The sequence below is a fragment of the Borostomias antarcticus genome, assembly GCF_949987555.1.
Source record: "Borostomias antarcticus genome assembly, chromosome: 10".
Lineage (NCBI taxonomy): Eukaryota > Metazoa > Chordata > Actinopteri > Stomiiformes > Stomiidae > Borostomias > Borostomias antarcticus.
The window spans coordinates 21,858,309-21,881,877 of NC_140243.1; the positions used below are offsets into that span (position 1 = coordinate 21,858,309).

At 47.5% G+C, this 23,569-nt stretch overlaps 2 protein-coding genes across 3 annotated transcripts in view; one reads left to right on the forward strand and one right to left on the reverse strand.

Annotated features, from left to right (window-relative positions):
* Positions 1-5,798: 5,798 nt before the first annotated feature.
* LOC311313962 (prostaglandin reductase 3-like) lies at positions 5,799-11,278 on the reverse strand. The gene is made up of 2 exons (XM_084444228.1): positions 10,693-11,278; positions 5,799-8,267 (listed from the first exon to the last, which is right to left on the reverse strand). The coding sequence occupies exons 1-2, from the start codon at positions 10,980-10,982 to the stop codon at positions 7,343-7,345; spliced, it is 1,215 nt and encodes a 404-aa protein (XP_084300354.1). The 5' UTR covers positions 10,983-11,278; the 3' UTR covers positions 5,799-7,342.
* Positions 11,279-12,983: 1,705 nt separating this feature from the next.
* Positions 12,984-23,569, forward strand: part of LOC311314403 (teashirt homolog 1-like) — a 24,564-nt gene continuing 13,978 nt past the window's right edge. For both annotated transcript variants that reach the window (XM_084444747.1, XM_084444748.1), the window contains exon 1: positions 12,984-13,070. In XM_084444747.1, coding sequence (XP_084300873.1) covers positions 13,031-13,070 — 40 coding nt within the window. In that variant the 5' untranslated portion in view covers positions 12,984-13,030. The remainder of the gene's footprint in view (positions 13,071-23,569) is intronic.

Genomic DNA, 23,569 nt, shown 5'->3' on the forward strand with positions numbered 1-23,569 from the left:
TGTGAGTGTGTGTGTGTGTGTGTATCTCTGTGTGTGAGTGTATGTGTCCGCGCGTGCGTGCGTGAGTGTGACTGCACACGAGCGGAGACAGGTTGTGACTCTGAGGTGGCGAAGGTGTTGCTAACACAACAATGTCTGTCCTCTTCAGGGACCCGTAGGACAGCCAGTCAGGTCCTGACAGTCCTCCGTGTCGTCACCTCACCTTGTTTTCACGCAACCTGTTTCTCACTTTCCATCATCTACCCCGTTCCCCCCGCATAATTAGCCTTGAACTCCTCCTATTCCTGAAAGGAGTGTTGTCACTGTTTATTCTGCTCACACACCAGCAGACCCCCTGGTGGCTTCCTGAAGTCCTCAGTACAACTTCCCCGCTATCGATTAGATTCGATCGTAGTTTTGCTGTAAACTAAACCGATGACCCCCTGACTCCCAAACCCAAACACCTTTGTTTGGACAGTCCTCCTGACATCCCCATAAGTCGGGCCGGCGTGTCAGCCTTGCTTCTTAAAGACCTGTCTCTTCCTCTAGCGGTCTCTCCTCGTCATCCTCTCTGTCCTCTCCTGAATACACTCCTGCGCTCGTTCTCCTCCTAAATACACATGTTCTGTTTGGCCTTTGGATTCTCCCTCTATCTGTTCACCCCCACATTTCTCTCTCCCTCTCTTCTCTTGTTCCCATGGTTATGTTATGTTATGTTATGTTATTTTTATTTATAATGCGCCCCCCAACCAACTGTTACATCAGCCCGGGGCGCATGGTTCCTCTCCCATGAAAATGGGTTCGATCGGAAGCAACGTCAGACTGAAGATCTCAACAGTGTTAACAAGTTGACAATTATAATAATTCTGTTTCTGTCTGATATCAGTCCCATGCTCTAAGCGGGTTAGATTTTTTTGACCGTGTTAATTGGAAAATGTCGCTCTGACATTCTGAACAAACATTATGGAGCTTGCTCGATCGTCTCGTTGAGAGAGGTCAGGGAAGAATTTTTACAGCTCACTTTTCTGGCCCCCGGGTGATACTGTTTTTTTTGCTTCCCTCTGGAATATGTAGGGGTGGGACCTATGCCCACCCTCCCATTGCTCTCTGTAAAGCGCATTGTGTTGCCTCTGTGTATGAAATGTGCTATATAAATAAAGTTTGATTTGATTTGATATGAAACTAACAGGAGCTCATTAAACGGATGAGATGGAAGGGAGAAAAAAACATCAGAAAAAGAGAAAACTATATATAACTAACTTATTTATAGTTGTTAAGAGATTTCTTAATTCTCCCTCAATGGCTGATTAGGGAGGAAGACAGAGAGACTGAGTGACTTCCTGTTTTGCGTGTGGCAGTGACAAAGCAGGCCTCGCGCCTGATAACCGGATGGCTTCCCATGGCTATACCCTTCACTGTTGACATTGAACATAGTAATGATATCTGTGGCAGTGAATTTTTCACCGCACAAAATACTTTCAACCTGAAATCCGTCTTGCCCCCAACCTTACCTCTCCCTCTCCCTCTCCCTCTCCCTCTCCCTCTCCCTCTCCCTCTCCCTCTCCTTCTCCCTCTCCCTCTCCCTCTCCCTCTCCCTCTCCCTCTCCCTCCCCATCTCCCTCTCCCTCTCCCTCTCCCTCTCCCTCTCCCTCTCCCTCTCCCTCTCCCTCCCCATCTCCTTCTCCCTCTCCCTCTCCCTCTCCCTCTCCCTCTCCCTCTCCCTCTCCCTCTCCCTCTCCCTCTCCCTCGCTCCTGGTGCCTGTCCGAGACTGTCCTGGCGGCCATCTGTCATGTGATGTGTACGGCCGGCGAGGCGGGGCTTCCTGATGGCCGGTGTCACAAGGAGGCTCCTATTACGGCTGGCTGGACGGACGGGGAGGAGCAGACGGCGTGCTGACAACGCCGTGCCCTCGGACGGAGAGATGGGGATGGAGACTGGAGGAGGGGGAGGAGCAGACGGCGTGCTGACAACGCCGTGCCCTCGGACCGAGAGATGGGGATGGAGACCGGAGGAGGGGGAGGCGGGGCTTCCTGGAGGGCTGGGGAGTGACCTGGGGGAGGGGTTGGAGAGGGGGGTACAGAGACCTGGGGTTGGGGTATTGAGGGGTACAGAGACCTGGGGTTGGGTTATTAGGGGGTATAGAGATCTGGGTTTGGGGTATTAGGGGGTATAGAGATCTGGGGTTGGGGTATTGGGGGGTACAGAGATCTAGGGTTAGGATATTAGGGGGTACAGAGATCTAGGGTTGGGGTATTAGGGGGTACAGAGACCTGGGGTTGGAGTATCGGGGGGTACAGAGACCTGGGTGTCTGTTAAGCAAAACGGAATCTCTTTTAATCAGCCAATTCTTCTCTCTTCCTCCTCCCTCACTCCCCCCCTCCCCCCCTCCTCTCTGTGTACAGTATGTTCACTTCAGCTGATCAACGTGATGATTGTGTTTTATGGCTGTCATCTGTGAGAAGAATGTCAGTGGAGGTTGCTGCTGCGTTGAGGGGCTAGAGTGTCTTCCCTTTTTCCTTCCACTTTCCATGCGCCCCCCCTCCCCATCCCTCCCCCTCTGTCAGACTCCAATCAGCGGGTATGTGCTTACTGTCCCCAGCCTTGAATTACTCAATCAGAGGGACACATTTATGCGTGACACCTTTATTACAATTAATCAGGGAGAACTTGATTATGGAAGTTATCCCTCCTCCTTCGCTGGGAGATGACGGCATGAGTGACACTGCTGCTGAGTGTTCTAATATGGGTCCCACTGATGACTGACAGGCAGGTGGACAGGTTGCCAGCCTACGCACATATGCGTGTACTGTACACACGAGCGCACACACACGCACACACACACAAATGTGTGAACTCAAATAACTTATTTAATGAGAGCTAAAAAAAAAAAAAAGACAGTAGTTATGGAGATTTCTTGGAAGAACAACCTTAAATGTTACCCAGATTTTCATGTGCCACAAAAAGACTAAAAAGAAGCGATGTGTTCCTGGATGAAGTCATCTCTCTTACCTTAGCTAAATGTTCCTGGTCTACAGTGGCTCATTAGTTGAGAGGAGCCTTGGTTTGTAATTAGGCCTGGAGTGATGTTGGTGGTGGGAGTTAGGGAGTTGAGAAGGTCTGGCAGAGAGAGAGAGAGACAGAGAGAGGCAGAGAAAAAGAAGGTGAAGAGAGAGAAGGGGTGGAGGTTAGAGATAAAAGAGAGATAAATCGAGACAAACTTGAGTTGAGAGGGTCTGGTGGGGATAGAGAGGGAGAGAGATTGAGAGAGTGAGAGAGAGGGGAGAGAGACAGAGAAAGGAATGGACAGAGTAAGAGAGAGAGGGGGAGAAATAAAGAGGGTGAGAGAAACAGAGGGATATATAATATTATAACTGTGTCTGTTATTTTGATTTCATTCCATTTATATTTCACTTGCTTTGGCAATGTAAACATTCATTTTCCATTCCAATAAAGCCCTTTAAAAGGAATTGAATTGAGAAAGATGGAGAGAGTGAGAGACAGAAAGAGAGGGAGAGATAGAGAGAGAGAGAGAGAGAGAGAGAGAGAGAGAGAGAGAGAGAGAGAGAGAGAAGAGCCTTGGCAGAGCTGGACTTTGTCCCTAAGGCACCTGACAGTAATGCCGCGCTAGGCCACCCTATCAGGAAGACGTCTTAGTTACCATAGCAGCCGTGTGTGCCAGTGTGTGTGTGTGTGTGGAGACATGGCGGACTGGATGGTGGTGGTGGTAGAAGTGTGTATAAGGTGTATAGTGAGTTTCACTAGCATGTTGATTTAGTAACTACAACCCTAGGCCTAAAGCAACTGTTTATAACACACACACACACACACGTGCAAGCAAACATATGCACACACACACAAGCCCCCCGACACACATCGTCTTCCCAGAAGCTAATGTTTTCCAGAAGCCTGATGCATATCGAAACACAAGCTCAGTGTAACTCATCTGCACCTCTGGTGTGGACGCTGTGGTGTACAGCAGTTAGACACGTTGTTACCAGCTACAAACCAATTAAACAAGCAACATTGTTATCTCCACGCTGGCTCGGGCTCTAATTGGGCTGTGAATAAAGTCTAATGTTGAGAGAAACAGGTGAGCCCAAGAGGACGAGTGAGAGGGGTGTGGGGAGAGACAGAGAGACAAAGAGAGATATAATAAGAAAGAGAGAAAGAGGAGAGAGAGATGAGGAGAGAGACAGAGGATAGAGAGAGACGGACAGTTCATATCATGCTTTTCTCTCTCTCTTCCTAATTGAGGAGAGACACTCATTGTCAGGCCCTCCCTGTTCCAAACCCACGGCTCGTGTGGTTGTTTGGCGTGTTGAATCCGCCAGGACACACACGCACCCCACCTCTCACCTCAGAGTGACTTGTGTGTGAGAGCATGCTCCTGCATTACAACCACTGAGTGAGCCATGCCGTTTAGCCACGATCACAACACAGGTACCTGTATATCCCACGCTATATAGAACCGCTAACAGTAGCGGAACCTTCTGAATGATTTCAGAAAGAACCTTTTTTTTCCAGATAGAACCCATTTCAGATCATTAAGTACCTTTAAGTACCTGAAAACGGTTCTACCTAGATATCTTTAGAGGGATTCTTCTACTCTTACAAATGCTTCTATAAAACACTCTCCACTTATAGGGAGGTCAGAAACTAAGAAATATACTATCACGCCCAATAAATACCGTTAGGTATGTACGTTTATGTTGGGTTCTGCATGGGTGTGTATGGTGGCAGCTTTGCCTGCTGAGGTGACACCTGTAACAGACTTCACACTGGGAACAGTTATGGTTGGCCACCTGGAGGAGGAAATAAGGAACTAATGTGTTCACAGAGCATGAGCACCCCTCCCCCTCCCTGCCTACTGGCCAGGTGGGAGCAGGTGTGTGTGTGTGTGTTTCAGCTTGGGTGTAGATACAGAGATAGCTATGGTTCACATAGCGCATAATATGCAGACTCCAATGTGTGTGTGTCTACACTTTACGTAGCGACTCTTGAGGATGGAGTGCTTGTAAGTCAGGTGAGGGAGAAGTGACCTTTAAACTTAGCTATAAATACACTACAGACCGTCAAAGCACCTCAGCTATCTCTGTGGACATGGACGTGAATATTGGTCAACACATGGGAGAAGTCGTAAATGATTTGATAGAACAGTTTGGATGTTCGTCATGATTACTCTCAGTGAATAAAATGCATTCAAATGTTTCACCTGTAATCTGAAGGGTGTGAAGTGAATCTTCTGTTTCCAGATTAAAAAGAAGAGCTACATCACAAAATCCCCTTTTTAACAACGAGAAACTACTTGGTTTTAAGGAGAAAAAAAGCGTGCAGCGAACCTCTTACACTGTTTGGAAAGAAAACTAAAATGTACGTCAGAGGGCATTTTACAAGGCATTCCATATAAGTTGTTTTCTGCTTGTTGTAGAGAAAACTAATGACATTTTCAACCCCAGTTCTGGTTAGCTGGCCTAATTTAGTATTATGTGCAGCTTGGGGCGTGCGACTGGAGAGATTGATGATGCGATCGCCGCTTCTGTCAGCCAATGAAACGGCAGGAACACCTGAAGCTGCTCTCGTCTCTGACAAGCGAACGCCAGTGTTATTACAAACACATCCGCAAGTGATTTCAATCATAACCGATGAATAAATGCATCAATTCTTAGATAGTTGCCTACTGGATTGTTAAATTTATCTGTGTCATAATATTACACGTGAACTGGGACTTCAGATTTTAAAATATTCACTCATTTTTCATTCATCCTTATTCAAACAGGAGTCTGAGAATGAAGACAAGAAAAGGTTATTTGGCCAATTTATTTATAATTAATGTGTGTAAAAAATGCAGATGTTGGAAAAAATCAAGTTGGTGCTTATTGTTTAGAAAATCATAAAATGTATTTTCAATCTTAACGTGTCTGTAAACTGTGTGTGTGTGTGTGTGTGTGTGTGTGTATGTGTGTGAGAGAGAGAGAGAGAACGAGAAAGGCAAATTGCTTTGCGTCATTAATATGCCATAGTAAAACCATAGCGTAGTGATAATTATGCCAACATTTGTGTTTATTTAAACAGCATTCAAGCAAACAGCATAAATAGAGAAGCAGCTGATGTGCTGGGTAATTGTTTAAGTGCAGCAATCATACACTCTGATCACTAGTGGCTCTTGTTAAACAAATCCAAACACAAAATGAAATAGCCCTAATTCTACAATTGTGTGTGTGTGTGTGTGTGTGTGTGTGTGTGTGTGTGACTACACGTACACTGCGTTTTTTATCAAGACATTCCGCAGGATTGTGTGGCTTGACTTCCTTAGCTGCATTACAATCGTCACAAATAAAAACACAGCAGTCACTGCATAGTGACAATAATTAGAACAATTCCCCTCAAACATTAGCTTTCCCAAAATATATTTTCTGATTCAATTTAAGCTTTCACAGTACAGATCATTTGTTTGCATTTATTCTCCTGATAATATATATGTGATTAGTTCCAGACCTCCGCTATATTATTCCAAATATGATCTACAGTATCACGCGTACGTCTGCATCCTCAGACACACATTCAGTCCAGGGTTCTTTTCTCTATGGAGGATCTCCAAGGGCACATGTTCTACTGTGGGATTCACCCTAATCTGCGTCTGGGGAACTGACCTACACTCTAAAAATGGATGAACCCTTTGAAAAAGGGGTTTCACGTAGAAACCCTCTTCAGATCATTAAAGTCGCACTGAAATGAAAAAAGCATTCTGTCCCATTTTGGTTCACATAATTGGTCATAGTGTTCACCTATTCAACGATGTATGCCAAAAAAATTACAAAATTCTACTTTTGTTGTAATCTTATATCAAAGTATATGATTTCTTACTTCCTGGAAAACGGTAGGTCACGTGCAATGACGACAACAGGTACCTTAGATTTTAGGCCAATAATCTCACGACCTCCACCCGTCAATCAACGCTATCCTTCTATCGAATCTGTCTAAAGTTCTTAAAACCCGTCCACTTGTCAATGTTCCAATCAAATTCCTCTAAACATTATGTCCCACCCTCATAGCTTGTTTGCGTCGGAAATACGTGAAAATACGGAAGTTAGATGATCTCAAACGTCCGTTTCTGTGCGACTTTAAGGAAAGTCAGAAAGAACCATATACGGTTCCAAACAGCAAATTACAGAGCTGAACAGGGCTCTAGGTGGAACCTTAGGGGTTTTATCTGGAACCTTTTTTTCAGAGGGTTCTTCCAAGTTTTACAAATTGTTATATAAGGCACACTTTTTTTGAAGAGTCTGTAGAACTTAAATACCGTGTTAATTATTCATCTTGGAGGTATCCCAGCTTGTATGCGTGGTCTTTCCTTGGCCGGTATCACAGCCTGCTGTGCGGGGAGTGAGTCAGCTCCACCACCACCTTCCCCACGTTCTTCCCAGAGTACATGTAGTCCACAGCCCTGAACACGCTCTCCAGCCCAACGAACCTCCCCTCTGGGGCCTGGTCACCGAGGTCCACCTCGCACACCAGCCCGCCGTTCTCCAGCATACGCATCAGGCCGCCCACGGCCTCTCCGTAGTCCTCGGGGAAGTGGGGGAGGAAGAAACCCCGGACGCTGGCCGACCTCTGGAGCAGCTTGACCGGGAGCGTGCCGCCCCTGACCGCCGGGATCCCCGAGGACGTCTGGTAGCCGGAGATGAACCCGATCACGATCAGTCGGCCCCTAGTGGCTAAGGAGTTGACCGCCAGGTCGAAGACGCTCCCGCCCACGGACTCGTAGACCACGTCGACGCCCTTGGGGTACTCCTTCCGCAGCGTGGCGGCCAGGTCCTCGGAGGCGTAGTTGATCGGCCGGTCGCAGCCGATGGTCTTCAGGAAGCCCGCCTTCTCGTCGGACGAGCAGGTGCCGATCACGTGGCAGCCCGCCTTCTTGGCGAGCTGGACAGCGAATTGGCCGGTCCCGCCGGCGGCGGCCGTCACCAGGACGGTCTCCCCCTCCGCCAGGTCTCCCAGGCGCTTCAGCGCGATGTAGGCGGTGGCTCCGCTCAGCAGCAAGGTGAGGAACTCCGGCTTCACCGTCGGTACCGCCACGCTCTTCTTGGCCGGTACGACGGTGTATTCTGAGAAAGCGCCGTCGCCAAAGTAGGCCACGGTGTCTCCCACGGTGTAACGGGAGCTGGCGCTCAAACCCAGCCCCACCACCTCGCCGATACCCTCGAAACCGGCGTCGAAGGGAGGCTTCACCGTTGGGTCATACCGGCCGGCTGAGTAGTTGATGTCCGAGGCGTTGATGCCCACAAATCTGAAAGACAGGAAACATAAAATCCACTATTTGTATTATTAGATCGATGTGTTCACAGTACTAAACGGATGCTGCCGAAATTGTGACTGTAACATTGTACATTCATTATGATGCACAGATGATAAATTACAGTTCCACAATATCCTCCCGTTTCAAAGAACTGACCACGGAATGCACCGTAAACACATGACGCGCAGTATAAATGATCGTCCTCATCCAGAGTTGATCGGTAAGATCTCAGCCTGTCTCGACTGTCTTGGTGTACTGTGTGCCTGAGAAGGTCAGCGTTTCAGTTTCTTTCTCCAGAAAACATCTGTGACACTGAGGCTGAGACACTCTGCTTGTTTTGGCAAAGACTCCATCCTTGCTGAGGAAAACAGGCCTCACACTGACAGGAAAAGGCTTGTATCACAAAACACTGCATGATGTCATGATTCATTGTCTTCAGAGAGGGGCGCACTAGAACAAAATGCACTTTTAAATGTTGTGTTACTTTTTTTGGGCATCGACATGAGTTGTTTTCATCTCCGTTGATAACATGGGGTAAAAATAGTGTGTGAAAGAAATGTAGGTTCCTATAAAAGCGATTTTCTGTCCTGCAGAACCCTCCCTGAGACGCATCTTTATGGATGTCACGCGTAACAGTTAGATCTACCAGCCCCGTTTAGTTACAAAAAAATAGCTCCAATTATCTGATGAAAACATCTTGGTTAGACTACTTTCAGTCTCAATGGATAGTTCTGTAGAAACTCCCCGTGTTCGTTATCGCACAGAAGCACTTCGTGCGTAAATCAGATTCAGATTCAAAATGACCTCATGAATCATATGTGAGTTGTGGCCTACCTTCTTCATACAAATAAATTACGGGCAACTAGGCCTGTGCGCCATGTCTCTAGGCTGCTCGGCTCGGAGTCCTTCCACGCAGACATAATTCACAAAAGAATGTGAAAAGAGGGGAGGTTCACATTCTCTGATTATTCTACAGATTATGTAGGCTATTTCTGGGCATAGCCTAAACAGTTTATTTAAATACATTAGGCGAGGTGTTTTGTTAGAATCCACTAGGCTAAGAAACTAGGAAAAGGTCAATGTATTATTTCTACTCAATTAAAGGCATATTTTATTTTACATTTCCTGTAGCCAATATTAGGTCAAGTGAAATTAAGTCTATATTTTATGTGCCCTGTGAGTGAAAAAGCTCGATTTGAAACCACTGTGAAAAGAAATATGAAATGCATATAATCTCTCATGGTCTTGTTATTACCACGAATGAAGCGACGGACGGGTATTCTTCTGACATGAGTCTTTCCACATGCATGGCTATCACAGGTAGCTTCCAGAGCCGCTTCTCTGGTCCTCCTCAAAACGACCGAGTAGTTACTATAGCTCATAACACATTATCTGTTATGTGTATTTGGTTTCTTTTTTTCTTCTTCTTTTTTAACATGCATTACGTCTGTAGGTTTCCAATATAGTTTGAAAAGGAGCCCCAACCCAAATTACGCACAACTCATAACTCTAATTTGCTAGTTTAAAACTAATGACCATCAATAATCAGTCTGTAGATTTAACCATGGTACTAGGCTCTGACGCTTTAGGACAATTTGGGGTAAAGAGTAGATGTTAAACTTCAAGCCTATTTCAATTAAGAAATCTCTCATGCCTCGTACAGGCCAACAACAGGCATTGGACGTCCTTTTAATTAACAAATCGATTCGATTTATGTCGGCAACTGCTTTGCCCCTCATAGCATCAATCCTCGGGACACGGGAATACATTTAGGGCCGAGGCAGACTGTCAGGGGAAGCGGCTATACGTCTGCAGACAGTCGCGAGGAGTCTATGCTTTATTCAGCGGGTGATTTGATGCTGTTGCCGCAGCCCCTAACGCCATGCAAAACTGCCTCGTCTCATCTGGTCGTGCCAGTCCGTACCCCCCAATGACATTCTGTTTGCAGGTTGATGACGTAAGGAGACAGGACAGAGAGAGAGAAAGAGAGGGAGGGAGGGAGGGAGGGAGGGAGAGAGAGAGAGAGAGGGAGGGAGGGAGAGAGAGAGAGAGAGAGAGAGAGAGAGAGAGAGAGAGAGAGAGAGAGAGAGAGAAGAGAGGGAGGGAGGGAGGGAGGGAGGGAGGGAGGGAGGGGGGAAAAGATGCTGTGATGGATTGATAGACAAATGTAGGGGCGGATCTTGGAAATATTCCTCACGTATTTTGCCCTTTCTTGAAATGGTCGCAAGTGTTGACACCGATGTGGATGTTTATGGCGATTTTGACAGAGGTAAGGGACCATTTCGTAACTTCGAAACAATACTTGAGTGCTTATCAATCTATAACCCCGCGAAACGTGTCCATTAGCCTACTAATGTGTATAGGAACGAACGGCGAATGGAAACATTCTCTATCCAATTCCTTCCCCAAAACTTACCGATTTCTGACAAGCAAGTCCCCGTCGCCAGGTGTCGGGACTGGAACAGTTTGCAAGGCAACGGCATCTCTGAAATTTTGGCTTAGCTTCGTTACAACCAGCTTTTTCATAGAGCTCGGTATAGAGGAACCTTTAAAATCCATGAAGTGCGTAGAGTATGACAAATCTATGATGAAGCGACGCGAAACGAAATGAACTCCAGAAAGTGCGTCGGTTCCTCTGCGGATGCGCCCCCCGCTGATCAGTGAAAACACCCTCCTACCGTTTCTCGACAAGAATGAGCTGGACATTGCATCAGAGCGGGGAAATGTGACAAAGTTCACCAGCACGACACGGGCAGTAACCTCAGATAATAGCCTGTGCTTGGCGTTAGCCTGTGCTAGGCTTTCCTCCGCATAGCAGGCCACGGCACAATTAGGCTATGCAGCTTAAAACATAACACCGGTCGCGACGTTTGGAAGCAAACGCTGTTACTATGTGATAAGGTCTTTCTGAGATTTCGACTGCAGGCAAGCCAGATCCACGGTGCAACCTTGTAGCATGCAGGCGGGCAGGCAGGCAGGCAGGCAGGCAGACAGGCGGTAGCGGACTCGTCGTTGGAGTCCCTCCTCTTCCCGGACACGATTCACTTCCTAGTAAGGTGAAACAAATCAATCCCCACACATCCTCGGCGATTGTTACCTAAACATGTCAGATTCTTTTCATTTTGTCCGCCTCGGCACCCAGTTGCCCACTAAAGCACACTTGCAAATGCAAGACTCATATCTGTATTTCATCTGGGATTGTCCACAGTCGTGGAGAAAGCATGCGTTCCCAGCAGGAAGCTCTGTTGCCAAAATACAGTGGGAGACGTCCCCCCTCTCTCCCCCACTTTGTGTAAACCCCGCAGTCCTCGACCAGCCTACTGTAGCCTAACTAACCAAAACAGATAGGCTACAATGTAACAAACACCCTCACATAAATTAGCTTAGCTTACTTAGTGTGATAGATAACCTACACTTTAAAGCTATTCTAAAATGACGATGATGATGGTGTCGGTGATGATGATGATAGTGATGATGATAGGCTAATAATAACTATAACTGCACAGTCCAAAACTAATGTTATGACGTGAGTGAGTGTGTGCGAAGTTGCTTCAGGCTATCAATATGACTTTGTCAAGGAACACATTTGACATATCAACCATGTGATATCAAGCTTTCCTTTGTCACTCCTGTTTTAGAGCGGAGACGAAAAACAAGACAATTAAAAAGATTGACAGGTAGGGCAGGGTGTAGGCCTACTGTCAGAGTGACGCTTGTAGCGCTCGCAGCGAGGGGAGGAGTGAAGCGGGGAAAAGCCACTCGATGCGTCTGTCCATCAGTTGAGGCTGTCTGAAACGCTTCTGGATCCGCTGCGCTTCGGTTTTTTCCTCCTCTCGTAGCGGCAGACGAGACCTCGGCTCTCTCTCACACTCCCTGGAGTTTACAGGAGAGAAATTAGTTCATGTCGATCTCTCCGCGAGGGTGGACGCCCGCATCTTGTTTGTTTCTTTGGAGCAGAAGGCGCCTCGGCACACACGCCAACCACCCGCGAGTCTGTCTAACGTGAGCGGCCGGTGAGGGAAACATTCCGCCGACTCCCCGAGCGTAAGTAGAACCGAACTGGATAGGATTCCGACCGCACGACACGCAGGAGACGGAGGGGAGAAAAGTCTCCGCGGACGGTGGGGCTTGAGGTGGCGGAGGTAGCGTGGTGAAGGGCTGACGTTAACCATCTAATGTCTGTCCATTTTCTCTCTTCTGTTTCAGGTCTGACGTTCAAGAAGCGCAGGCACGGGGACACATTTTAAAGGCGTTCGCTCACTGGACTTATTTGTTTTGTTACAATCCGAGTTTATTTATTTTTGGGGGGAGAGAAGGCGTTACAAAGTAGCCAGACAACACCGTGAGATAGTGATTTCACCCCCGATGGCAGTAGGGGAGTGACTGAAACTTGGCTCCGGTGTCTGACCTTTTTTTCTGCCACAGAGATGAGCGAAGATGATCTTTGATAGATACGATAAGAGCAGGAAAAATCTATTCACCGTTTCGATTTTACAGAAACTTTTCTTTTTCTTTTGTGTTTTGTCACTGGTCGCTATTCCTAAAGGACATTAGACTCCACATTGTCAGGTGTGGACTGAGGCTGAATCCCACTAATAGAAAAGAGACAAATCTATCTAAATATAAACAAACAACAACAACAAAAAACTACTGATCGTTTTTTCCGACCTCGAGCAACGGGATGGTTTTTCTTCAGTGACAGACTCGTTATTTTGATTCCTGCATGAGAAGCACCGTGGAGAGTGACGGTCACTATGCCGAGGAGAAAGCAGCAAGAGCCGAGACGATCCGCAGGTAGGACCGAGCGCCCTCTCACAAGTCACCGGCCCGAACACTCTTACATTCTTTATATACACATCTTTACTCTCTCGTATCCATAGTCTACAATTAGCCTATATTATTATAGATTATTATGTTAGATCCATTTACAAATTAAAAATAAAAAAACACCGGTGTTTAGGACCTTTAGAAGTTTTATTAGTTAGCCTATGTATGAGGCCTATTGTATTTGGGTGTTTGGACGTAATTATTACGCTACAATCTTCATGCAAGAATCTGTGATCTTAGCTAGGACAATTCACTGGTCACAGCCACGAAAAGGGTATACAGGGGATAAACGGGCTCTTTTTTTAGCGTTCACAGTGAGGAATAATGAATAATTGAGTCGGGAAGAGAAGAGGGGTGAGAGAGAACTGGCGAGAGCTGGTTCTCCTTCTTCTCTGTTATATTAGAGTATTGCCTTCCTTGATTTGATGCGTGATTGATCGCCTGTCACGTGACAGGCTTTGATCTATTCATCCCTGATAAACATCAATAAATCTCTGCGATGAGACACGCATGCTCCTGACAGATGGAGCCAGTCAGAGGACAACCCCCTTGTTGTCTGACAGAGGCACCAAAAAGTTTTTGTTTTTTTTTAACAGAGAGATTCTTCTCTTTATTCCAGGGAAAGTACCGGAGGTAGGCTGGAATGCGAACGACTGAGGGGCGGAAGTATTCGAAAGCCGCCAAAAAAGGAGAAAATATTGATCATTGATTATTGAAGAGCTTAGTAAATATTCGGGATACCTGGAAATATCACTACTCTCCCGTCTGAGGGTATAGAGACACTGGGGTTTGCACCTCATCTCCAAATTCACACCCCTCCATCCCCCAGCGCTCTTCACAGCAGCAGCCTGGTCATAATCATGTTTACTACCTGACCACTGCGGACCAACCATTCAGCCCACCAGCTGTTTGGTTAGATGTTGAGGTCTAGTGATTTAGAGTGAGCCCCCCCCCCCCCCTCTCTCTCCCTCCTCCTCCTCCTCCTTGCCAGCCTTTAAACAAATGTAAATGAGTGACAGGGATTTCTAGGGCTCGACTAATGAGCCAGGGCCTTTGAAGTTAGGCATTAACAACTGCAGTGAACAAAAGACAGTTATAGAATTTTAAAGAGTTTTTGAAATATGAGGTGCGGTGCACAGCGAGCAGGAGGCCTGGCAGAGAAGACTTTGAACTCTGCTGGTTTATCATTTTAAATAGGAGTGAGTGATGGGGGGGGGGGGGGGGGCTTGGAAGAACATTCAACCAGTGATCTCTATCTATCTATCTGCTCACATGATGCTAGCTCAGTGTGAGGACAGCCTCCAGTCTGGAGACGCTACGTTACACAACCAGGATCCGTTCTGGCTGGGGATTATCGCTTGAGGAGGTGGACGAGAGAGATCACACACACATACACACACGCACTCACAGATAGACACATTCACAGACGCACGCACGCTTATATGTTCACACACACACTCACGGACACACGCGTACTTACAGGAGCATGCACACGCGCGTGCGCACACACACATGACCCCGCATGTAAACACAGCCTCACCTTGACCCTCGCACCGCAGCGGGCATTGATTCACCAGCCCGTCGTTGACCGACTACTTTGTACATCAGCGCTCATGTGACGGTCAATTACTACTAGCCAGATAGCAGTGTTTCCACACTACCATGTCAGTCAGTCAGAGATCCTGACACACACACACACACACACACACACACACACACACACACACACACACACACACACACACACACACACACACACACACACACACACACACACAGGTCCAGCTTGGTGCTAAGCAGTGTTATGATGCTCATGTGTCTTCCAGTCTGAGGTCTAGATTAGAGATGGAGAGAGAGAGAGATTAGAGACTGAGAGACAGATATTGATTAGAAGTAATAGTGAGCAGCGAGTAATCTAGAAAGGCAGTGAGTGTTGAGCAGTTTCCAGAATGAGTAGTTACAATGTAGTACTGTACTAAGCGGCTGTTTGTGAGGAGAGATTAAGGGTTGAGTCCTGGCTCCCCATCTCCTGACTGAGGAGGGCTGAGGACCAGGGGACTTGTAGTTTTTTGTCTAGTAAATTATATATTTTACACACACACACATACACATACGCACACACACACACACAATAAATAAAGAAATATATACTATATATATTTATATACTGTTCATATATTATACACTATATATATCTTTATATAATTATGTAATCATTTTATAGAATTGTGTGTGACAGAGAGAGAACAAGAGAGAGAGAGAGTGTGTGTGTGTGTGTGTGTGTGTGTGTTCATTGCTTGTTTAAAGATCTTTCATAGATTTCCAAGCTAGATTCTTTGTCACATTTTCCTCCTACTCCTGAGTAATAACATTCATCATTTCCTGTAAGATTTACTCAGCTAAACATTATCCTTTTGTTGCAGGAACATTTTCACAATTATTTTGTGACAACATAGTTGTGGAGATGGTGTTATTACCATGGTGTAATGGGGACTTTATTTAACACTTTTATGTTCATGAAATGTCGCTTAAGTTGGTGTATGTTGTGTATATGTGTTTGTGCTATATGTTTCAATGTACTGAGCAAATTAAATGGCCCAGATATCCATAATGTATTTGTTATTTGTGGGAGAACCTGTTTATAGTTGATGTTTCTATTTCAGATGTAGGTTTATAGCACGTAATTAATTTAATTTATGACTGTCAAGTTAATTCAACTAAATGTAATGACGTGTGTGCGTGTGTGTGTTCTTGCGTGTGTGTGCGCGCAGATCTAATGCACGCCCCGTTTTAATACACCTCCAGTTTGATTTTGTCCTTCATTACCATGTTCAGTTTCTAGTCGCCTAATGAGGAAGAAAATGACGGTCAGAAAGAGAAGACTGAAAGAAAAAGAGAGACGTGGTCTTTCATGGTGGCGTCTCAGGCTGGGCTCTGTAGTCTTAGAGAGAAACACGTCTCTCTCACTGTCTTTCTCCCTCAACCACCTCTCTCTCTCCCCCTCCACCTCTATTTCCATCTCTCTTTCTCCACCTCTCTCTCCACCCACACCACTCTCTCTATCCACCTCTCTCTCTGTCCCTCCACCTCTCTCTCTCGTCACCTCTCTCTCTCTCTCTCTCTCTCTCTCCGGCAGCTAGAGTTCTTAATGATCGGAGAGAAGAGAGGACAGAGGAGAAGAGAGGAGAGAGGGGCCATAGCTAGCTTCCCCTGTCTTCATTAAGGAGCAGCTCTAATTATCTGCAGTGCTGATGGCTGTGTGACGGCCCCTAACGATTAATGCTGACAAATGCAGTAAGGTGTCAGGTCTGCTGCCTCCTTGATGTAATCAAGCTGATATTATACAGTCCCCATAGCCCCCAGTGCTGCGGCTGCAACTCAATTTGGCCCTCCCAGGTGACAAATGGACTTCACTGGGCTGACTAATCATGTCAGAAGGAGAACTTGGTCCAGTTAATGACCAGGCTAATCCACTGCTCTGAACCACGCACGCACCCCCGTGCGCACACACACACACACACGGACGGACGGACCCCCGTCAGAGACCTCACCTGGCCAATGCTGAAACCGTGGTCTGATCGGCGGTGTAGGGTTTCTCTCTCCTAGGTGTGGCTGATATAACGTGTGTGTGTGTGTGTGTGTGTGTGTGACTGTTCCAGTGGCCGCCCTGGTAGGAACCCAGAGGTCTGAGTCTTTTTATACATTTTATCCCAGGAACCATTTTAAAATATTTTGTAATTGGGGGACGAGCAGCGAAGCTGCAAAGCCACCATTATGTTTCTATCTTTTCTTATTATTATGTTATTATTATATTTCTTTGAAGTAATTTGCAAAATGTCCTCATACGCTTCAATTTGACCAAATTAAATATAATTCTATCATCACAAACACATGTATTATTTTGTTCAACTCTATTTATACATTTCCAAGTATTAAAAACGTTGAATATGTTACATTTCAGGTATTATAGTAGTGAGTGTGTAAATGCATTCATCCATCTTTCTACACCACACCCTCTCAGGTACGTGTCTGGCTATAGGGGAGACATGGAGGTGCCTGTAAAAAAAACATACACACACTCACACACACACTATGTCTGTAGGAAAATGTGCACACACTATGCCTGCATGAACACACACACACACACACACACACTACGTCTGCATGCAACCTCTCATCCCGCTGTTGAGTTGTGGTGCAGTCATTCTCCTGCAGACGTCTGATCAAATCTACATTCTCAGCAAGTGTGTGTGTGTGTGTGTGTGTGTGTGTGTCTGGGGGGGGGGGTGTTCTATATATTCAGCTTGAACAGTGTCTTAACAGTATATATTCAGGTGGGATCCTGCAGGGGTGTATTCTGAGTGCTGGAGGTGTCCAGCTCTGTGGGATTACCCAGAAGCCCGAGGTGGCTAAGATTATACAGCGACCTTTGTGCTCTGGCCCCGCCGCGCTGTCACTCGATATTCTGCCTCCAAATAATCAGCCGGCCCTGATTTATGAGGCTTTGGCCAGATCAGCTGCCTGAGCAGCACCGTCTTACGCGCAACACCACATGATCCTCCATGGAAAGAACCCGTTTAAGGGTTCCGTTTTAGGGTTCCCCGTCCCCCGCAAGCGGAACGAAGCTCAGTGAGTAGTTTGTGTTTCGATAAAGATTTGATAAAAAAAACAAACATATATATATATATTGAAGTATTGAAGCGTGATATATTCTGAGTATATACTGGATTTTTTCCGGTGAGAAATGAATACTGTTTTCTGTGATATTGTTTGGAGCGCATAGTACTGTAAGTCTGAGCTGTACTTCGGTGCAGTTAAAAAAGTGTGTGCATGTGTGTGTCTGTGTACATATGTGCGGGCATGTATGTTGTGATTTCCTTACAATAGCTCCACACATATATATATATATATGTTATATATGTTTGTGTGTATGTTTTTTTGCGTGTGTGTGTGTGTGCATGCGTGTGTGCGCGCCTGTGCGTGTCGGCTGCTTGGTGTTTTTGCGCGCGCTCGAGTGTTTTCTCGCGTGCGTGTGTTTTTGCGTGTGCGCGCGCGCGTTCGGCGGTCAGAGCTCCTCTCTGTGGTAGAGGTTACTCTAATTGGAAGGCCGGGGTCGTTAGCAGGTGCCATCGATCGGTGGCATCGATGGCAGGCCGCCGCGGTGCCAGCGTCCCGGTTTAACGGCTACATTTACATCTGGGAGTAGAGAGACGGTCAAGGGCCAGACATGCTAGGCTGACCGCTCAATGCCTCCAGTCATCCTGCCTCCAGTGTCTCCGTTTACGTGGGCGCGCGCGCGTGTGTGTGTGCGCCTGTGTGTGCGCGCGTGTGCGCCTGTGTGTGTGTGAGTGTGTGTGGGTAGCCTATGTTTACCCGTGTTTGGCTAGCACATACAGTACCATGGACGATATTGATTATTCAATTTGATATTAGACGATAGTTGGTCATTGTTATGGTACAGGACGCCAGCCATAGAAACTACATGGAGTGTCCGTTTCATGATTTGAGAGATGTGTTTCACACAGCGGTGACACCGTCTTTTCTTTTACTGTCGCTTCCTGTTGCTCTCCCTGCACTGTAGTCGCACACACACACTTGCACATGCACACACACACACACACACACACACACACACACACACACAGCATGGACTATAAACACTGATGCGCATACAGGGACAAAATATGGAAGCACACACACACAAACAGACACACACACACACATTCAAACACACGTGTGCGAGTGCGCACACACAAACACACTGCAAGTGCTGCTAACATGTCACGGTGGGAGGTCATCGTGGGGGTGGCTTAGTATGGCGGGGAATCATATCATTAAAAGGGCCAGATGTGCTTTCTTGCTCCGTAGCCCACAATGCAGTTGGCTGACGCCGAGAGGCGTGGCTTCTTTCTACCGGCAGTCTTCATTGCAGTTCACTCCTGACATTGTTTAACGGCCGCACAGCTCCGCTAAATTATTTTTGCAGTCGTAAGGATTCGGGATTCGTAAAATATCTTGCTGTTACTGCTAACGTGGTCCGTATTAATGATCGCTATGCTGTAGACTAGTGGTTTCTATGTTGTGTAATTACAGTGTGTTGAATAGATGAGTGTAGAGGGAGGGGGGGGGGGGGTTGTACTGGTCTATAAGCTAATTGGTGTAAAATGTTTTTTCAATTTTTTCTATGTGCATAATACGGAAAGAGAGGAGGTGTTCTGAGCCCAAGTCCCGGAACATTTATAAGAAGAAAAAATGGCATTCTAAATTTTCTTAAGTGAAGTCTTAGATTTCCAAAGTGAGTTTCCTTCTCTTGATCACTGCCGCTGCTCTATCTCTCTCTCTTTCTCTCTCTCTCTCTCTCTCTCTCTCTCTCTCTCTCTCTCTCTCTCTCTCTGTCTCTGTCTCTCTCTCTCTCCTCTCTTCTCCAGAGCCTGGGGGAGGGGTTGTGCTGGAGTTTAGATTTAAGACGTTACTCCCATCAATAAAACATTAGCAATTACAGAATATTTTGTTTAATAAGTATTTGAGTTCCTGGGTGCAGGAAAACATGCAGCTTATCCACGCCTTACATCCATGAGCTGGGGATGAGAGAGGGAGAGAGAGGAGGGAGAGAGAGGAGGGAGAGAGAGAGAGAGGGAGCAAGCGAGCACTTTGATGCAGACAGACAGACGAGTGCTGGGCCCGCTACAGAGGAGCAGTGGTCTACCCAGGGACTGCTGCACACTCCTCCTTCTCCTACCCCTCTTCCTCTCTCCTCCCCTCTCCCTCCCTCCCTCCCTCCCTCACACATACCTCTCATCTCTGTTCCCCTCTTTCCTTCTCCCTTCTTTTTCTCCCCTCTCTAATTCCCTGCGTGTCTCACTCTCTTCCTCAAATACCTCTCCTCTCTCTCTCTCCCTGTTCACTCTCTTCCTCAAATACCTCTCCTCTCTCTCTCCCTCCCTCTCTTCTCTCCCTCCCTCGTTCTAGCATGACTTACAGCCTCTTCTCCAGTCTGCGTATCTATCTCTTTTGTCCTCCATTTTCAGGATGGTAGCATTTAGCATGAGGAGGGGGGCAGTTTTCAGGAGGAGGGCAGTTTTAAGGAGGGGTATTAAAGCTAACATGTGCAGGAGGGTGGACCTATGCTCCCACAGCAGCTGTGTGCGGCAACCATCATCCTGACAGGTGTCAATTAAGAATTACTGTTTGGACGAGTGGTGGAGAGAGGGAGGGAGGGAGGGAAAGAGAGAGAGAGAGAGGGAGAGGAAGGGAGGGAGAGAAGGAGGGAGAGAGAGAGAGGGAGGGAGGGAGAGAGAGAGCGAGTGAGGACCCCCCTCTCTTGCCCAGCTGTCTGTCTCTCTGGGATAGAAACAACTCTTTAGCCTTGTCACTGCGGCTACCCTGGAGGGTTTAGCTGTTAGCCCCGCCGAACAGCACGGGGCAGAGCAATGGTCTTGGTTGAGTGTGTGTGTGTGTGTGTGTGTGTGTGTGTGTGTGTGTGTGTGTGTGCGTGCGTGCGCGCGCGCGTGTGTGTATGCGTGAGTCGGTCAGTCTCCCGTCGAGAGAAAACCCAACAATTTCACCATCTCCGCCTTGACCCCTCGTTCTTTCTTCCTCCTTCCCCTCTTCTCTCCCTCTCTCCTCTCTCTCTCTCTCCCTCTCTCTCTCCCTCTCTCCTCTCTCTCTCTCTCCCTCTCTCTCTCCCTCTCTCTCTCCCTCTCTCTCCCACTCTCCCTCTCTCTCTCTCCCTCTCTCTCTCTCTCTCCCTCTCTCTCTCCCACTCTCTCCCTCTCTCTCTCTCTCTCTCTCTCTCTCTCTCTCTCTCTCTCTCTCTCTCTCCCTCTCTCCTGCTGTTTAAGGGCAGCTGATCAGTCTGATTGTAAAGTGGGGAGTTCAGTGAGGGAGAAAATGAACAGTTGTCATTGCAGTTCTCTCAGGCGTACGGGCACTGCTGCGGCTTTCACACGCACACACACACACACACACACACACACACACACACACACACATACACACACACACAGGGTCATCTTTCTGTGATGGTGTTTGTGTGTGTGTTTTGGTTAATGTGTCTATAAGGATAGAGGTGGTCAGACCTGTGTATACCCTTGTACCATCACTACACTGGACACTGGCATTAATTGGGGGGTACACTCTCAAAAAAGTGGATCTACACTTAGAACCACTTGTAGCAATCGAAGAACCCTTTTTGTAAACTGCTTCTCGAAACCCTAAATGATTCTTTTTGCCCTCAAAAGGGTGCTGGATATAGAACCTTACCGACCTCAAAAAGGTCTATGTAGCGCTGTTGTTTTGAGTGTGGCTACATGACTAATGTAGAGCAGGGCTGAAATCAAGGTGAGTAACGTGGGGGTTCAGTGACGGGAGGAGAACAGAACGAGAGAGGAAGAGGTGTCGCCTCCCGTCGACAGCCCAGGAATATTCGGTTAGGCAATTTGCATTCCCACTTGGGAGTTAGGTTTGAATTCGCTGCCTAGAAATCACCGGCTACAGACGAGAACGGGAGCCGATCGTATCAGCGGCGTTTCTCCACTCCTTTTTTTATTTGCCTATCTCGCTCGTTGGAAATAAAGCAGCGACACCTCTCTCTCTTCTACTGTTACCTTCTCTCTCTCTCTCTCTCTCTCTCCCTCGCTCTCTTTCCCCCTCTCTCTTTCTCTCTCCCCCCCTCCCTCTCTCTCTCTCTCTCCAGTACCAGAATGTTTGGAGGCTATTATCAGACCTGAGAAAATTCCATCCTCATGCAAATCAGCTGTGCTCTCTTATCACAGTTTCCCCCTCAAATGTGTGTGTGTCTGCGTGTGCGCGCGCATGTGTGTGATCGGGGGGGGGGGAACAGCGTTTCGGCCTGAGGAGGGAGGGAGGGAGGGAGGGGATCTGGGTTGTGTATGCGGAGAGAGAGAGAGAGAGAGAGATGGATGGAAGGATTAAATATTAACTGGATGTGGCTGACTTCAGGCGGTGTTTTACATATAGTGCCGCCGCCGCCGCCGCGGATGGCGAGCATTGATCCCCTGGCCCGCCGCGTTTTCACGTCTGGCTGCTGGCTTTAATTCTTCACCATCATCTTCCTCCCTGCCAGGAGAGAGAGAGAGGGGGTGGGGGGCGAGGGAGAGAGGGAGTGTATGGATATGTTCTTAAAGGGGCAGGTGAGATGGATGATAGCAATTTGAGCTTTTGTTTGTGCGTGTGATCATGGAGATTGTTTTTAGTATCAGGGTGCCATAACTATCGCGATGATGAATTGAGGTGAGCGCGCGCGCGCACACACACACACACACACACACACACACACACACACACACACACACACACACACACACACACACACACCGGTGTAGCATTTGAAGACCATGCCCCCCTCCCCCCCTCCATCCTGTCTACTCCTGGGAGAGAGAGGCGAAGTTCTAGTGTGTTTATATTCTCCTAAAACTCTCTCTGAAGTCTGACACCGGACTGAGTAGTCTAGCTGCCTGCTCAGGAGGCTATAGCTAACAGGCACACACACACACGCACTCACACACACACTCACTCACTCACTCACACACACGGACACTAAACAAACACACAGACACACACTCAGTGCTCAGTAGACTGAGATGGCTAACACACCTGCTGAACGACGCACATGCACACGCGCACACACACACACACACACACACACACACACAGACCTCTCTACCTCACACTGGCCTTGTTGTCGTTGGGTGTTTTTCATTTCCTCCTTGCTTCCTCCTCTGTGATTAAAGGTCTCAAGTCCCAAAACTGTGGGAAAAAACCCAGAACAAAAAAACAAAATGGCCACAGAGACCTGTGTGTGTGTGCGCGTGTGTCTGTGTGCGTGCGTGCGCATGTGTGTGTGTGTGTGTGAATGAATGAAGGTTCTGCTAGTGGCAGACCTGTTCTGTGTCTGGAGGAACAGCCCATAATAACCCTCCGGTTACAGAGAACGTTTGTTTGCGGGCCTGGTGTGTGCGTGGGTGTGTTTTGTGTGTACGTTGGGGTCAGTAGTGTACAGGCCTGACGCGGCTGGACTCGGTGTGTGTGTGTGCGCGTGCGCGTGTGTGTGTGCGCGTGTGTGTGTGTGTGCGTGTGTGTGTGTGGTGTGTGTGTGTGTGTGTGTGTGTGTGGTCAGTCTGTGGCTGAGTAGCGGGGATAGTACTGTTGGGCCCGCTGGGGGCATGTCAGTCACCCCCCCTCCCACAGGGCCCATCGGACGGGTCACTCTCGGGTCACGACCCTCAGGTGGCCCTCAGAGAGCCTCTCACTACACCCTGTTTGTTCTCTTGTTCTCTTTGTCCCTCTCTCACTTTCTCTCTCTCTCTCTCTCTCTCTCTCTCTCTCTCTCTCAAGACTCAAGATTCAAGATCTGTTTATTAGCCATGTATATGGTTCACACATACTAGGAATTTGACTAGGGTTAAGCCATACGCTGTTGTAGACGACATAGGACAGGACAGGAC

Coding starts and splice junctions, on each gene's coding strand:
- LOC311313962 (XM_084444228.1), bottom strand. CDS start 10,982: ATGTCCAGCTCATTCTTGTCGAGAAACGGTAGGAGGGTGTTTTCACTG. Junction 8,268..10,692: donor GACTTGCTTGTCAGAAATCG/GTAAGTTTTGGG, acceptor CCTGTCTTTCAG/ATTTGTGGGCATCAACGCCT.